The 18,250-nt window shown below is 36.6% G+C and overlaps 1 protein-coding gene across 3 annotated transcripts in view; it reads left to right on the top strand.

Annotated features, from left to right (window-relative positions):
* TNPO3 (transportin 3) overlaps positions 1–18,250 on the top strand; it is a 78,921-nt gene that overhangs the window by 38,387 nt on the left and 22,284 nt on the right. For 2 of the 3 annotated variants that reach the window (XM_044919952.1, XM_021699329.2), the window contains exons 6-16: positions 56–231; positions 714–852; positions 2,345–2,491; positions 4,619–4,726; positions 6,809–6,900; positions 8,801–8,940; positions 11,734–11,925; positions 13,816–13,907; positions 14,716–14,792; positions 16,286–16,346; positions 17,234–17,374. In XM_044919952.1, the coding sequence (XP_044775887.1) occupies positions 56–231; positions 714–852; positions 2,345–2,491; positions 4,619–4,726; positions 6,809–6,900; positions 8,801–8,940; positions 11,734–11,925; positions 13,816–13,907; positions 14,716–14,792; positions 16,286–16,346; positions 17,234–17,374 (1,365 nt within the window). The remainder of the gene's footprint in view (positions 1–55; positions 232–713; positions 853–2,344; positions 2,492–4,618; positions 4,727–6,808; positions 6,901–8,800; positions 8,941–11,733; positions 11,926–13,815; positions 13,908–14,715; positions 14,793–16,285; positions 16,347–17,233; positions 17,375–18,250) is intronic. The other variant, XM_044919953.1, reaches the window with a different exon arrangement.

Here is an 18,250-nt window from a genome sequence, read left to right as displayed (position 1 = left end):
ACTTGAATTACAGCTTAATGATCATAACATCTTCCCTATTCCTGCCATCTCCCAGCAACAGGATAAGACCTCATCCAACCTACACGAAGCTGCTTCAGATTGTGTGTGCTCAGCTCTCTATGCCATTGAGAATGTGGAGACTAACTTGCCATTAGCCATGCAGCTTTTTCAAGGAGTCCTAACATTGGAGACTGCTTATCATATGGCTGTGGCACGTGAAGATTTAGACAAGTGAGTGATTATTTAAGGCAGTAGCCCCAGATTCCATCCTTCGTGATTTTTTAAGACTCTGGGTAAATATAGACACCACAGCCTAAAGATGCTCTGTTACTCTCGAATGAACCTAGAGTGGCAAATTGGATGCAGAAGGAGAGGTTGGAATAATGAAACGTAGTAATTTTTTCCACTCACAAAGGATAAGGCTCTAAGAATTAGGGATGAACTTTGGAGTATCAAGTGTGATTTGATAAGGATTTTATTCAAATGTTTTCGTAATTGAGAATTTGAACTGACTTATGAGTGATTTGCTTATATGTATAAAAATATATGGTAAGGAAAGGTGGCTTTTATGGAGATTTTGATACAGCATAGCTAATAATCACTACATGTCCCTTAGGCTGAGGATCCTTTTACTTAATTAACTATGTCTGTGAGTATGTACATATAATATACAGATTTCTGACTTGGTGCTCTCATTACTCTTTCATTTGCAGAGTTCTGAATTACTGCCGTATTTTCACTGAACTATGTGAAACTTTTCTTGAAAAAATTGTTTGTACTCCAGGCCAAGGTCTTGGTGACCTACGAACTCTGGAACTGCTGCTTATTTGTGCAGGACATCCTCAATATGAGGTAGTGTTTGTATTATGCTAAACCCATTTTTCTCCAGGTTGTTTGTTGCATATTACCTCTATTCCATTGCCACCCGTCTAGCTTTTTATTTGTGGGAAACTATAGTCTTATTTTTGATTAGCGTGATGTGGTGGTTTCCTCTGTATTAGAGTTTTTCTTTTTAAATTATATTTGGGTTTCTGCTTTGAATCCTTTTCGATTTTCTTACCTGGTTAGCTGGGCTGACTGCTGTAGGCACCTCAGGGAACCCATTAGGAAGAAAGCTTACTACCTTTTAACTGAGCCCCCTCTGTAGGTCCAGTTATTCTTTTTAGAGCTTTACAGCTAAAAACAAAACAAAACCACATAAAATCTTAACTGTATAAGTCTTAACATCCAAAATTTTTTCTCCAGATTGTGAGTGGGAATGAGAAAGGGATTGAAAGGATTTAAAAGTCTACTCCGTTCCAAAATCCCTACAACACCCTGCCTCTTAAAAAAGTTGGCTAGATTTTTTTAAGTCTTGTTTATTCAAGAAGTTTTACCTCCTCTTAATAGTATAAGAAGTGAGAAAGAACTCCCAAATTGCGTATTGTTTTAAATCGGTCTATTTTGGATCCTTGATGGGAAAAGGATGGTAGGGCCCCTCTAAGGGAGGAGCACGGCTCTGTGATTCTCATCTCTTTTTCTCTTATTCATTAAAAAAAAATGTATTTGTTTGACTTGATCTCATGAGGATATCTAGATTTGGATGAAACACAAAACATGTATGGAAGTGTAGCACTATGTAATAATTACCACTCCTTTAAATAGTGCCATAAGTAAGATAAGCTGTGGATAAAGTCCCAGACTTTTTCTTCCCTTTCAGTCCCACTCAGAAAAGTAGGTGAGTAAAAATGACACAAGGTTGGTATGTTCAGGGATTTGCAGATGGTTTGTCTGTCAAGAGGTGGGGTTTTTTTCTTTTTCTTTTTTCTTTTTTTAAGATTTTATCTCAGAGCATGAGCACAAGCATGAGCGGGGGAGGGGCAAAGGGAGAAGCAGATACCCTGCTGAGCAGGGATCCCGATGTGGGGCCCTATCTCAGGACCCTGGGATCAGGACCTGAGCCGAAGTCAGACGCTTAACTGACTGAGCCACCCAGATGCCCCTGTCAAGAGGTATTTTAATCTCAAAACATGAAATGATTTTAGATTTGAGGAAAAATATTTAAAAGAGACTTCCATTTCTATGTCTGTTTCTCTAAATTCAGAATCATACTGTTGGAGAGTTACCAGCTAAAGAGGGACTGTACACCCAGTTACCGTAAATGGAGTTTGGGGCCTATCATGGGAAGCTAGTTTGGGAGGATAGTAATAAATCTGCTGGAGAACAGGTGGCTTCTTAACTGGTTCTGCTCGTATTACTTTAGATTATATCTTCTTTCCTCTATGGTTCTAGTAATAAAACTGTCTTCATATTCCATTCCTTTTCTGATTCAAATAACCCTTTTCTTTTTCTTTTAATTTGACAGGTAGTAGAAATTTCCTTTAACTTTTGGTACCGACTCGGGGAGCATTTGTACAAAACTAATGATGAAGTTATTCATGGAATCTTCAAAGCTTACATTCAGAGGCTGCTTCATGCCTTGGCTCGACACTGCCAGCTAGAACCAGACCATGTAAGTTCCCTTCTCCACTTCTGCAGATCTTAATTTCCTACTCTTTTCAGGGCTAATTTGAAAATGAACTAAAAAGAAAATAAAGCTAATGGAATCTACAAGTTTTCTGTCACTCTGTAGCATACACTAAAGAAATCAATACCAGTGTAATGAAGAGTGAGTATAAGGCTTATATAGAAAGAAATAAATTCTGCTGAGCCAGTAATTCTTCTCTTAGAAATTTACCTTAAATAAAAAAAAATGGCTGTTTTATATATAAAGCATTATCTGTAAAGTAAAAAAAATGATAAACTCATGTACAACAGTATAAGAAGAGTTACATAAATTATGATGTTGCAACTAGGTGGACCATTATGCAAAATAATGACTTTTGAAATAGCAGTAATTGGTTTGCTAAATGAAAAAATTAGAATGTAAAATTTTATGTGCTGTATTTTTAATGGTATAACATGTAGTTGGATTAAAACTAACACAAAAGAAGTATTTGTGTGAGGTTGTGGTGAATTACATATGATTTCCTTCCCCATACACATACAGTACACATTTTTCTTTATATTTATACTGATTTTGTAATTTATAAGAAAATATAGAAATAATCTACTTGCTTAGAAGAATATATACTAGAAATACTATAAAATAGCCTAATTGGAAAACTCTTTAACTTCCATTCTTTGCTTAGTCTCTTAAATCTTACAGCATTTATTTCATCCTTTTGGTTGGTTGGTTAGTTCGTTTAATTCCTGTCCTTTAACCCAGGACTTGAAGAGTTTTTTCTCATTGCTCACAATTAGCTCTGAAGTGAAAACTATAACTGTCTTTGTTGTCTTCATTTTAGTGTTAACATTGTTGAGTCATGGTATTTTGCACCTTGAAAGAATCTTAGTGATGATCTAGTCTAGTGGTTTTCAACCTTTATTTTTTGTTGTTTAACTGAGGAATTCTATCTTCAACTACATCTTCCATGGAAACCTGATACGTAAATAAAAGCAGGGCTTCTGGCTTCAGTTGGCTCTACTTGCTTGATCCCGTTCTTCCTTTTGTTAGTTCCCTGGCACCATTTCCCTTGCGACAATTCCTTATACTTGTGGATATATAGTGCTTTATAATGTGTGGAGTGCTTTATAATTCCTTACCTCAAGATAGCCATCATTTCCCCCTCATTCTCTGACTTTAATTTCTTCATCTTAAAGCAAGGAGGTTGGACTAGATCAGCAATTCTCAATAGGATTAGGGCTTTTTCCACATAGTCATGGATAAAGCTTCTTATACATGCCCTTAACCATCTCCCAGTTGGAAGCATGAAGTATAAATGATCTCTCTATTTTTTAATGAAAATTTTCAAATATTTGGCAAAGGTGAAAATTTTATAGTGAATATCTATATACCGACTACCTGAATTCTACCATTAATATTTTACTATACTTGTTTTATGTTTTATTATATATCTGTCTACCTATATAAAATTCTTTTTAAAGTCTAAAATTCTATCCTGGGGCACCTGGGTGCTCAGTCAGTTAAGCGGCTGCCTTCGGCTCAGGTCATGATCTCAGGGTCCTGGGATCGAGCCCTGCCTCTGGCTCCATGCTCAGCAGAAAGCCTGCTTCTCCCTCTCCTGCTTCTCCCTCTCCCACGCCCCTGCTTGTGTTCCCTCTCTCGCTGTGTCTCTCTCTGTCAAATAAATAAATCTTTTTAAAAAAATAAAAAATAAAAAGAAATAAAATTCTATTCTACATCTAGCTGTTGTCATAATGACTGATTCTGGTAAATCTTGAACCATGAAGTTTCAGGGGCTTATTCAGTACTAAAAATAAGATTAACTTATAAACTCTTAAATTACCACCTCTTCCAGGTCACTTCCCACCCGACCACTCAAATTTTTTCAACAACAGAGCAAAGTGTGGCTTGGAAAAAGGGGTAAAAGGAAGAACAGTTTCTCATAGTAAAGGTAGAGGATAGGTTGTATTGACTTTACATACCTAAAAGTTTAGGAGACCATATATAGTAAAATATCCTTTGATTTAGGCAACTTATCTCTTAATGGCTTTTTCTTTATTCTTGATTTTATAGAGGTCAGTGAAAGCCTTAGTGATGAGTTTAAAAGAAATGTTCTCTGACTTGAAATTTCAGGAGGGGGTTCCTGAGGAGACTGATGACTTTGGAGAGTTTCGGATGAGGGTATCAGATCTGGTGAAAGACTTGATTTTCTTGATTGGGTCTATGGAGTGTTTTGCTCAGGTAAGTCCATTTGAAGATTCTTACTGGTTTTACTGATAGTTGTGTTCACTTCTGTGTCTTCTGTAAATGTTCCACTTTTTTCTTAAATTTTAATGGCTAAATGAGACAGTAGATATGCAGGTGCCTAGCACACTGCCTGGCATATAGTAGCTTTGTTTGTTTAGTAGTCTGTGGATGGTTCAGTTATGGTTTACTCTCATTATTCTTGCTGTTGAAAGCTGTTCTACTTGTCCAGTCAGAATGGAAAATCATAGATAAACCTTAAGGCCCCAAGGTATTTATAGGGAACTTGGACCTAGCCAGGAAAATAGGCAAGTTTTTCTGCTTTATTAATTATGTGCCAAATCCTGGCAACTCTTTTAGTTATTTGGCATTTCCTTTGTCCACACTTATGGTTAGATTCCTGTGCAGTTCATCCCAGAGGTGACTATACTAGAGTAGAAGATTCATAGTCCTATGATTTTCCTGACAGTGAGTAACATTTTACCTCATAAGGTTGCAATCATCACCATTCCACATCACTTAACATTAGCATAATTTCAGGCAGTTTTCATATTGCTGGATCATGCTCTAAGCTCTGAAATACTCGTTTTGATACTTATCAGCAATACTGAACTAACCTTTATTTTATTTTTTTTTTTTTTTTTTTTAAGATTTTTTTTATTTATTTATCTGAGACAGAGAGAATGAGAGAGACAGAGAGCACATGAGAGGGGGGAGGGTCAGAGGGAGAAGCAGGCTCCCTGCAGAGCAGGGAGCCCGATGCGGGACCCGATCCCGGGACTCCAGGATCATGACCTGAGCCGAAGGCAGTCGCTTAACCAACTGAGCCACCCAGGCGCCCTGAACTAACCTTTATTTTTTTGGTAACCCAGCCATTTTGTATATTTGGGGGCATAATCTGATTTAGAAAGTGTTAATAAAATTATGCCTATTTTTTTTTTTTAAAGATTTTATTTATTTATTTGAGAGAGAATGAGAGAGAGAGAGCATGAGACGGGGGAGGGTCAGAGGGAGAAGCAGACTCCCTGCCGAGCAGGGAGCCCAACGCGGGACTCGATCCTGGGACTCCAGGATCATGACCTGAGCTGAAGGCAGTCACTTAACCAACTGAGCCACCCAGGCGCCCAACCTATTTTTCTTTATATTAAGCGAAGTGTGTTTATTGATCTAATTACAAAGGGTTGAAGATTCCTAGAAAGCAGATTCAGTGAGATCACCAGATCATAAGCAGATGACCTGTGTTCACATTTCAGCTCTTCTGTCATTCGCTGTGTGGCTTTGAGCAAGTTACTTGTTCTTCAGATCTCAGTTTTCAAATTTACTTAAATTGTCAGTGTTGTCCAAGATGTATTCTGTGGAACACCAGTCCTATGAGATGTTCTTGGGGGAGAGGGGAATCCTCAATTAAAATTGGGAAATGACTTAAACAGTATATTAAAGGCTCGGTGAAGTCCTACAACAAGAGAATATTTAATTTTATCTTACTTAGCAGTGTTTGTTATTTGAGTACAGAAACCTTATTTAAACTCACTGCCAATCAGATGGATATACCCTGGAAAATTTCTGGACTAGAACATCTCTTGAGTATTCTGCTTGGTCTCCCTTTTTCCTCCCCTTGCTTGGACATGGAATTCTAAATAGCTACTTTTTAAGAATTTATACTACTAGTGTTGATGCGGATAAGTCTTTAAAACAATAGAAATGTAAAATCAATACATATATAAGAAATTTACATTGTATCTCAATTTTAAGTGTATTTATGTATTTAGGGATCAGGAAAAGACATTCATGTAATATGTTTTGCTTTTCCATAATACTCATTTTGTGGGGGCAGATGATAATCTTGATACACTCTTGGGGAATCTAACTGGGTTTATTTCAGATATTAAAATAGCAGTTACTTGTCGTTAGTGAAGATGTGAAAAATGAAATAATATTCTCCCCTGGCTCTGAGAGATGATTAATTTAGAAACAAGGGGCTGGATTTATTTTAACTAACAGGATTTTTTGTTTTGTTTGTTTTGGAATTCTATTCTGTTTTCCTTTTAATGGATCCATAATCCACCTCTTCTTCTCTAGTTATATTCTACTCTGAAAGAAGGCAACCCACCCTGGGAGGTGACAGAAGCGGTTCTCTTTATCATGGCTGCTATAGCAAAGAGTGTTGATCCGTGAGTGTCTAATAAGTCTTTTGCTGGGAACTCTAAATATCAAAGGAAGGAAAATTACACCATTTTTCTCATATGGTATATGTTTGGAAACTCTTAGAACTTCTTCTGTAATGCTGCCTAGTCTTCTGACTTCTAGAGTCTATTCCAGAGTAGCATGCATTGCTGATATTCATGTTTTAACCACATATCTTAGAGTTAAAATTATTTTGTTCTTGATGCTAGGAAGATAATGCTGATTTATTTTTCCAACTGAGGCTCCCTTGTGAAAGTTGATATAATAAAAAATTTGTTAGGCTGTTAAATTGTTGGTACTTCCTTAAAAGCAGTTGAATAGGCACTAATTAGCTCTCCTCTGCTTTTGGACCTTGGGTAAGTTATCCTTACAAATATTTCATTATATTGTTCTCCTTTTTGTCTGCCTTAGAGAATCATTTGTGAGTTTCAGAAAGGCAAGACAGGCACCATTTCACTTTAAAAGAGTAGCAAAATCTAAGGGGCAATTATTTTTGTTATTGTCATGGGAAATTTTTAATTTATTAGAATTTGATTTCTGATTGAGTAGCATAGAAATTCTATTACTTTAACATGAATTCCTAAAAACAAAATTTGTGCTGTGAGTTTATAAATTGATGCTAATATCTATTAAGTTTTCTTGTATTGTGATCAGATAACCTGCAACTGAGCTCTTTCCCAGGCCTTGGTTGGAGAGATGGTTAAGGCATGTATTTATGAAAAGTATAGTGCTTCTTACTTAGCTGCTTACTTAGGGTTTAGTCAGTGAAATCTTACATTGTTTCTAATCCAGTAAATATTCAAGGAGAATAGAGTAGGTTTGTTTTTCTCTAATAAGATGTACTGGTCCTGAATTACATACCATACTGTTTGCTCTTAAATTTGTTTTGATATCTTTTGGAACCTTCAGTGATAGTCTGAAGATTATTAAAATCACTTCTATTCTAACTGATATGTGCTGGTGTGAAAAAGGATGGGTAGAGAGTCTCAAAAATTAGCTTAGTGCTCCCAGGAAACATAAGGCATAAATGAGAGAAGATTTTATATTGTTTTTTGTTTATCCACATTTGAGGCCAACTGCATGATTATAATTTTTTAGTGTATATAAGGACTTAGTTTATCAGCATGGAGTGGTTTTGCTCTAATCCAGGACATTATTTGGATTTTAAACATCTTTCGTTTCTGGATTATATCCTACACTACGGGGGCATAAAGAATTTCAGCCAATATTCTTGGGGAGTGGAAAAAAGACAAGGAAAGGGAAAAAATAAATTCTTGGAGCCATGGAGAGTATTTGGTTAACTTTAATTTTCCCTCATGTTCCAAGTCAGGGCACCTTTATCTATTCCTGCAGCTTGTATTCTTGTTCCTTTAGTTAGTGAGCTGGCCCACCCATACTTACCTGTTCTTAAAATTTCCAGTATCCAGCTATCAGAAATCTTTTGGAGAAGAACTAATACCAAGTGGTCTGTGAGAATTATTCATTCATTTAGCCATTCAGCAATATTTATTGAGTGCCCACTATGTGCCAGGCACTGTTCTAGGTACTGCAGATATAAGAATAACTAAAACAGATTCTTTAAAAGAAGACATTCATCCACAGTAAATGCCTGCCTCTCCAATTTGAAGAACCTTATTTGATAGCAGGATGTGTCTTTAGATAATTTATTGGCATTTAGAAGATTAAGGAGCAGTATGCTTCTCTGAAACAGTATCTTCTGTTTCTGTCTTTTTGCCTTAAAAAACTTTCATGCCAAATGTTAAGGACTTTCATCCAAATGGTTATGTGTTTAGAAAAAAGCAATGATTTGTCTTTTTGCGGCCTGTTATTAGACCAGAATCTAACCTCCAAAATCAGTAACTGTGAGTACTTGCCTTTTGTACTCAGGGAGAACAATCCAACACTTGTGGAGGTCTTAGAAGGAGTTGTCCGTCTTCCAGAGACTGTACATACAGCTGTGCGATACACCAGCATTGAATTGGTTGGAGAGATGAGCGAAGTGGTTGATCGAAATCCTCAGTTTCTTGGTATGTATGAACTCACTCCTCTGCAGCTGCTGAGAATGATTTTTCTGATTTTGTTCTTCTCTTACTTTTGCTCTTGTTCACTTGTTCTCTATTTTTATTGGTAGGTAGAATATTTCTAGACACTGAGAGTAAATACTGTATTATGAGTTATTGCTTAGTTGACACAACATTTATAAACTGATCATCCTTTGGAGAAGGGATCTTTGAAAGATTAGATCTCTAGATAGGGAAACAGTTTGCTTCTGGTAGTCTGCTTTGGCATGAACATTGCTGTTAGTCTCTGGCACATGCTTGAGCTAATCAGACTCCCTGTAGTTCTAACTTAGATGCTATTAATAGGCGAAAGCAAAGGAAAGGTTTTTTTCAGTGTTAAATACATGCTCCTTTTAAAAATCAAGAATTATCATTTGAAACAAAATAAGTACAAATTAAAATTAAGAATTTTGACTTACATAACCTCTGGATGCCCTTATTGGCTTGAAAAAATAAAGATTATACAGAGTAACTTTAGAATCAAAAGTAAAGGTTGAAGTCATTTATTTTATTCCTCTCATTTTGCAGATAAACAAATCCAAAGAGACTAAATAATTTATCTAGGGTAGTATATATTAAGCCCCCCTGATAGGAGTGATATGTTCTGAGAATTTTAAGAACGCCCCAAACTTGTGAATATCACTAATTATATATTAAGTTTGATGTATTTCCTATGCTTATATTATCATCATTTTTTTTTTAATTCCAGTATAGTTAACATAGAGTGTTATATTAGTTTCAGGTGTACAATATAGTGATTCAACAGTTCTGTGCATTACTCGGTGCTCATCAAGATAAGTGTACTCTTAATCCCCTTCACCTATTTCACCCATCCCCCCACCCACTCCACCTCTGGTAACCATCCATTTGCTCTCTGTAGTTAAGAGTCTGTTTCTTGGTTGTCTCTTTTTTCCTTTGTTTTGTTTCTTAAATTCCACATATGAGTGAAATCATACGGTATTTCTCTTTCTCTGACTTATTTCACTTAGCATTTTATTCTCTAGATCCATCCATGTTGTTGCAGATGGCAAGATTTCATTCTTTTTTATGGCTGAGTAATATTCTGGTGTGTGTGTGTGCATGCACACATGTGTTTACACCCCTTCTTTATCCATGCATCTTTCAGTGGACACTTGGGTTGCTTCCATAATTTGACTGTTGTAGGTAATGCTGCATTAAACATAGGGGTGCATGTATCTTTTTGAATTAGTGTTTTCATATTCTTTGAGTAAATACCCAATAGTGAAATTACTGGATTATATATTTATTACCACCTTTCAGCTTGATTTTATTTTACATATGATCTTTTTTATTATTTGAAACTCTTGCTTAAAAAGTGATGTTTCTTTTTTCTTATTTCTGTATGTAGAGCATATGATAGACATGCTCACATTATAGCTGAGATACTTTCAAGTTCAACATACCATTTAAAGATTTTTTTCAAAATACCTATTTTCTAGGGGCGCCTGGGAGGCTCAGTCGTTAAGCATCTGCCTTCAGCCCAGGTCATGATCCCAGGGTCCTGGGATCGAGCCCCACATTAGGCTCCCTGCTCAGCAGGAGACCTGCTTCTCCCTCTCTCACTCCCCCTGCATGTGTTCCCTCTCTCACTGTGTCTCTCTCTGTCAAATAAATAAAATCTTTAAAAAAAAAATACCTATTTTCTAATTCTTAGATTCTTCACTTCTATTATCTATCTCAACATTTGACTTTCTTCTCTGAATGTTTTTCCACAAGAAACTAAAGTGAGTTTGTTTGTTAAGCCTTATCATTCAGTACCACCATGCAGTATCTCATTTAAATGTGTGCTTCAGCAATAAGACAAATTGCTACATGTTTGTACTTTAGAATAGTTAAAACAATACGTTCCATTTGAGAATCACAGAAGCATGTAGTATTATAGTTCCCTATACTGTATACTTAGTTCTTCTCATTCCTAGGCTTAAAAGTTTTAGGCTTCTTTTGTTGAGGGGGCCAAGGGTTCATGCTGGTTGGTGTATCAGATTGGTCATTAGACTAGAAATGGAGATAACATTTTAATGTGCTTTATGACATTCTTTTGATTCCTTCTTTCATGGTTTGGTATGAGGTTATTCTGACGTACTTATAAAGTGCTCTTTTAATCATGTGTGATTTTTCCATAGAAAATCATTCTGATTTTTATAAAGTAAGGTAAAAGACAAGTAGAACGTGCTTTATAGAAATTCACCAGTTTGATCAGTTTCTTTGGAACACTTACATTTGCTACAAAGTAGAATATTTTTCTAGAAGTACTAAAGCTCAATCTGCCTGTTTTTAAGGCCTTTTCTAACTATAAAGAAGCAAGTATAAAAGTGTCCACTTTAGATAACTGTCATTGTCCTGATTAACGTAGGCTGTTTTTACATAGTGACTCATCTCCGAGTATAAATAATGGTAGCTCTCTGAGTGAGCTTTATATTCTTTCTTATATTACTTTATTCTTAATACTTGGATGGTCTTACCCACCAGTGGTTTTCAAACCATGCTGTGTGAAGGCCTAGCCATGAGGAAAGAAATAGAAGATGGATAGATAGGGCCCAGGGCTCCCTGACACTATGTCAGTGAGATCAGCTCCTTTTTTTATGTTTTATATATTGGAGTTTGAACACATTTCATTTTTTTAAACAGTTGTTTTGCATAAAAGGGGGAGGGCAGGGATATAAACCTCTGTTCTAAGAAACTAGAAGTTTTCCTTGAGTTTCAGAAATGTAATGTCTACTGTATGGTTTCTCTCCTTAGACCCTGTGTTGGGCTATTTGATGAAAGGCCTGTGTGAAAAGCCTCTGGCTTCTGCTGCAGCCAAAGCCATTCATAACATTTGCTCTGTCTGCCGAGACCACATGGCTCAGCACTTTAATGGACTCCTGGAGATTGCCCGTTCCCTTGATTCCTTCATGTTGTCTCCAGAAGCTGCTGTGGGCTTGCTAAAAGGTATTTACTTCAGATGTTAACCAGTAACGTCTCTAAGCCACTTCTGGAGGGTTATCTTATACTAGTCAGATCCCAGTTTTTCAGTTGCAGGATGCTTAGTGATGGAGAAAGTTGGCTGTTCCACTCAGGGGAAGGTGTTGATTATATATACATGCATTCTTTTCTTAGAATATTTTAAGGCCGTATAACTAATTCAAACTGCTTACAGTGTGTATAGCACAGACCTAAATTTTGGGGTGGCGATGACACATTTGAACTAAACATAGTTCCTTTTTGAGTTGGGGAAAGAATAAAAAAGGAAACCAGATAGCATTGCCATACCAAAGTGGTAGGTGGAAACTTAAAGGTAGTGTGTGTGGATCAGTCCTGTCAGTAGAAACTTGGTCTCTTAGTGGTCTTTAACCATTATGGATCAGCTTTACACTCAGTGATTGCCTATCCAGAGGCAAGCAGCCAAAGTGGTGATGAGGTTCAGAGTAAGAAGAACTAGATTAAGGCTAGGAAAAAAGAAGAGACTTTAAGTATGATGGCTATTTTTAAATATTTGAAAGATTATCCTATAAAAGAGGGAACAGATTTATTTTATGAGTAGTAGTCAGTTGTTGACATGTACTGGCTTTTAGAAAGAAAGCACTTTCTAACTAAACTCTGAAAACAGATTGGGGCGCCCTGTGAGGTAGTGAAATCCTTACAGCTTGTAGTTAGAGGGGATTGAGGATATATCAAATAAAAGATTGGGTAATATAACCTGTGTGGCATCATTTAAGCCTCTGTGAATAGCAAACAAGTTAGTCTTGGCTAGACTGGATGACCTTGTGTGGGAACTAACTGATCTTTCTATATCTATGGCCAAGTTCCTTTCCAGTCAGTGTATCTGCATTTTCCAAGACAGATTTTCTTTTTGTAGCGTGGGTTTTTGTTGTTTCCATTCATAGGCATAGGTAATAAAGCATTGAATCAGAGTCAAATATTCTTACTACTGAATTACTGCTAGTGGTTATTTCTGCCATCTCGTAATTTTCTAGTGAAATTTAACCTTGATACTGAAGTGACGTCTAACCTGTATGTTGTAGGATGTGGCATCTCCGTCATCAGTGATATCTTCTTAATAAAGAAAACTTTTTATTTTTAAATTTTTTTTAAGATGTAATTATGGGGTGCCTGAGTGGCTCAGTTGGTTAAGCGTCTGCCTTTGGCTCAGGTCATGATCCCAGGGTTCTGGGATTGAGCCCTGCATTGGGCTCCCTACTCAGCAGAGAACCTGCTTCTCCCTTTTCCTCTGTCCCCTGCCTGTGTTCTCTCTTTCATGCCTCTCTCTATATACGTCAAATAAATTAAAAAAAAAAAGGAAAGATGTAATTTGAGAGAGAGAGTGCATGTGAGCAGGGAGAGGGGCGGGGCAGAGGGAGAGAGAATCCCACCTAGACTCCTAGCTGAATGGGGAGCCCGACTTGGGGCTCCATCCCACAACACAAAATAAAGGCTGTCCTTGACATGCTAGATCAGAACCTCTGGGAAGTTTGAGAACCATTGTACTGTGCTATATAAAAACAGCTTTGGCATTGGCTTTGTGAAGGAGATTTTTTTTAAGTATTTGACGAATTGGAAGGGGAGATGTATTTAAACATCTTTAAACCCATAGTCTGCTGAGGAGAGAGAATTTAATATTAACTTCAGTTACAAATGTTAGTGTGAAGGTCACTTTGTTGTCTAAGCCAAATAAAGAGAAACCGACCTAAATAACAAGATACTATAACTGAAAAAGCAATGTTGATCTTTTTAAAAGAATGAAACCAGCCAGCCTCTTCTGTTAGTCAAATGATGGAGACCAATGAATTACCTCAGTTCAGCTTTTATTTTGTTTTATTTGTATTTTTCTTTGTCTTGCAGGGACAGCACTTGTCCTAGCCAGGTTACCTTTGGATAAGATTACTGAATGCCTTAGTGAACTATGTTCTGTTCAGGTTATGGCATTGAAAAAGGTGAGTCCAATTTAAAAAGGGGTTTAGTAAGACAGAATTTACAGGTGATCTTTTATCTGCCTAGACAAGCCAAAAGAATGAACTAAAAAGTTATTAAAATTAATAAATCTGTCAAGGGAGCTGCATACATGGAATAAGTATTCTAAAATCAGTAGATTTTCACTATCAGTAATACAATTTAGAAGATATAATGGGGAAAATACCATTCAAGTTAGGAACCAAAACCATAACCCACCATGTTTCCTTCAAGAATATTGTAAAGTTGTCAACTCTTCTCAAGTTACATTTATAGTGCAATAATAGAATTTGACATAATGATTCTAAAGTTTATCTCTAATGATATTCTGGTAGAAACAGTTAAGAAATTTTAGGAAAGAATAAGAAGCAACTTGTTTTATCTCTTAAAATTTATTATGAAGCCTTAGTCATTTTGAAATGTTGTAATAAAAAAAGCAAAAAAAAGTGTTGTAATAGAAAGTGAAATAAAGATATAGATTATATAATAATGTATATAATGTCTTGGTCATTATAAAAGTAAATGGGAAAAAAATTAAATAATACTGTTTTCCACTCCACAGTGATCATGTCGTAAAATGTAGTAATATGCAGTCTTGGGCATGATGCAGTAAGGTGAAGGAAAGTAATTTGACAATATGAATTTAAAAGTTTGTACTATTTGAGTTTGCACCACCCTAGAAGGAAATAAGCAGAGATTGAGAGGGAGGTTGATGTAAGGATGTATGTTGCAGTGCTTGCGGTAGGTATGTATGTGTAACAACAGGGTATTGATGCCTCTCTGTCCCTTCAGCTGTTGTCTCAGGAGCCCAGCAATGGTATATCCTCAGATCCCACTGTGTTCTTAGATCGCCTTGCAGTAATATTTAGGTAAGAAGGGAGACTGGTTCCCTGCCTTGGGTTAATGCTCAAATAAGACCATTGTGTATTGAAGACAGCAAGTGTTGTTTTCCTAAACTTCAGGTGCCGCCTATAATCTCTTCTGTTAGGAGACTGATAAGCCCATTACCCGAAATTTTGGTGCAAAGACAAAGTCTAAGAATATGTTCTTGGCAGACCTTTGTCAAAAGATCCTCTAAAATGTAATTAAAATTTTTGGTCTCTAGATTGGTGATTATCAGACTTTAACATGCACCACAGCCATCTGGAGGGCTTATCAAAACAAATTGCTGGGTCCTATCCCCAGAGTATCTGAGTCAATTGAATTTTGGGTAGGACCCAAGAATTTACATTTCTAATAAGTTCCCAGGTGATGCTGTTGCTGCTGCTTGCTATTCCAAGGACCACACTTTCAGAGCTATTGCTATGTTTTGTAGGGGTGCAAAAAAGTCATGAAGCCTTTTCATTGATCACGTGAAATTAATCCTTCTTTGAAGGATCTTTCTTTGAAGTCAAGAGGAGCCTAATGATTAAAAAAAGCACTTGAGTTTTGAGAGCTTTTTATAATTTGTCAGACCCATAGATATAACTGGAATATCAGAGTAGTTGTTACGTAAAAGCCTATGTGGAGTAAGTTAAAACTGAGGTGTGTTAGCTTATGTGTTCTTGTCAGCAGGTTTTTCTTTTTAATTTGGTGCAGTGCTTTTCTTATATAATCATGATAGCCCTGTTACATGACATTCTGAAAGCCCAACCAACAGTCCTTACTTCACAATAAATGGAAGAAAATCTGCAATAGATGGAAATCCCCCAATTTAAAGAAAATAAGATTTTTATTAAGTTGCTGTTGAGCTTATTGAAATTAAAGAATTTCTTTCTTTTAAAGAGGTTGGTAATCATACAGGATTTTTTTCCTGCTTTCTTTCAAATTAATGGATTCTAGAACTAGACAAGTAATTGGATTTGACATACTATGAGTGGGCCCATATCATGTATCACTGGATTCAGACTAGAACCATGAGAAACATCTTGGGTAGACTAGAATTTCTGAAGCTTTTGCCTTTTAATGCTGAGAGTGGAACAGTACTTGGTTTCTCATAGTGGATTTAGATAACCTGGTTTTTAATTAATATTTTTTATTAATTTAGAAGAGTCTACCTATTCTGGTTTTAAAGAGAAAAAAAAGAAAAAGATAATTGTAGTGCTCCACAACCCATGTTAGGCCAGAGTTAGATTGAGTTCCCATGCTTTAGTGGAAGTGGCTTAAAGGTGGCAAAAAAAGGGGGAGGGGGAATGATTTAAACTATGTGCTTGTGTTTGTTTGACTGAATAGAAGGAAAAGGTGTTGAGTCATAAATAACTTTATTATTTTGGTATTCTTTATGTGGTAACAATATTACCAAGTAAGCTAGCGGGGTTCGGGGCTGTGGCTCTTCAGTTAAATTGCTCTTCTTTTACTATTTTGGGTTGTTGCCTTTCCCCAGACACACCAATCCCATTGTGGAAAATGGACAGACTCATCCGTGCCAAAAAGTCATACAGGAAGTAAGTGCTTAACGGATGCCCGTGGAACAAGGCTTTCTTCCTTTTTCCTTACAAGGCTGTGGGTAACTAAAGTGAGAAGGTATTGTCTTCTAGGTTCATAGGAAGATTGAATTTGTTGATACAATTGATACAGTTTAAATTTCAATGAATAGAAGAATTTATATTCGAATAAATATTTTTTACTTAAGATTTGATAAGAAAACAGACTGTGGGGGAAATGCACTCAAAGTCCAGAGAAGTAGAGAGAGATTAACTATGTGAATCCTGGAGTTGCTAGGAGGCCTGATTAATACTAGCAGAATTTTTTTTGACAAAGCCATTTATCCCTCATTGCTTTTGTTTCCCCATCGTAAACACACTTCTCCTTTTTTTCACTGAGGGTAATATGAGGATCAAAAGGCATGTTTTGAGAAGTGCTTTTCAGACTTCAGGGGGGAAACACCAAGTATCCATAAGTGACAGTATCAAATAATGCCTTTTTATTAGCTGTGCCCTTTTGTTCAAAGAATTCCAAATCAGAACTGTCTTTAAACATCTGTTCCTCTATAATTCATACTAATTCTTTTCATCCTAAATCAGGAATTCCAAAGTTTATCTTTTAGTGAAGTTAGACATGCTCTTCTTCCTGTTCTAAAGAGTCACTGCTTCTCTTAAGAAGTGGTTGTGTTTTAGTGATGGATAGCATATTGCGTACACACGCACGCACACATGCACTCATGCACTCATGCACACTAGATTCAGGCTACGTGTTTTCCTATAAAGAAAGCTTTTCCCAAATTATTTGAAAACCAAATCAGATGTTACCAACTTGGGAGCATTTTTTTTTTTTTTTTTAGCTCTTAGTTGTTCATTGTTTTCTTTCTTGTGCTCTTTGACTTTTGACTCAGATATGGCCAGTTTTATCTGAGACTCTAAATAAACACCGGGCTGATAATCGGATTGTAGAGCGTTGTTGCAGGTGCCTCCGCTTTGCTGTTCGCTGTGTAGGCAAAGGATCTGCAGCCCTGCTTCAGCCACTGGTTACACAGGTAAGTTCTTCCTGAGAGGGAAAATGTAAAGTGTACAGAATTTGAAGTAGGAGTCTTTATTTCTTTTTTAAAGATTTTATTATTTGGGAGAGGGTTGGGGGGAGCGGGAGCGGGGGGAGGGACAGAGGGAGAGGGAGAAGCAGACTCCCCGCTGAGCAGGGAGCCTGACTTGGTGCCTCTCCCAGGACCCTGAGATCATGACCTGAGCTGAAGGCAGACACTTAACTTACTGAACCACCCAGGCGCCCCTGAAATAGGAGTCTTTAGAACAAAAACTTTGCTGATGAAATGAAACACTTTTGTATTTATTAAATTACAAACTCCAAAATATTTGAAAGAGATAAGTGGTGCCTATGGTATGTTGTCTCTGAGAGAAACTGCTTATAATCTATTCTGTATAGTGATAGTCTAAATAGTAACACATTCCACTGTGAAATTAAGAAGAGAATGACTTTAATGCTCAGCTCTCATATACCAGCGCTAAGCATTTTTATACTAATTTTTCTTTTTAAAATGTGTCCTGTCAAATTTTGCTGTTTCTTGGCCCAAAGGAATTTTTTTCTATCTCGACCACAGATGATCACATAAGTCTGTTATTTGTCAAGAAATGTTTGACTCTTTTATAATCACCACGATTGATACGTAATTATGATGGTGTGACTCAATGTTTGAGTTCTCTAAGATCACATTCACATCAAGAACTATTCTATAAACAAAGCCTATAACTAGTAACTTAGATCACTAAGCAATTTGATGTTAACCTTACAGCAAAGCCAGGACTAGATTGAGGCAAGGCAAAGTGTCAACGTTGGCATTTGCAGGACTTGGAGTAAGTGCCTTCTTAAGTTTTGCATCCATGCATTGAGGGGAAATGCA

This window comes from Neomonachus schauinslandi, chromosome 12, assembly GCF_002201575.2.
Source record: "Neomonachus schauinslandi chromosome 12, ASM220157v2, whole genome shotgun sequence".
Lineage (NCBI taxonomy): Eukaryota > Metazoa > Chordata > Mammalia > Carnivora > Phocidae > Neomonachus > Neomonachus schauinslandi.
Note: the sequence above shows the minus strand (reverse complement) of the source record. Positions and strands in the feature narration are given on the sequence as shown.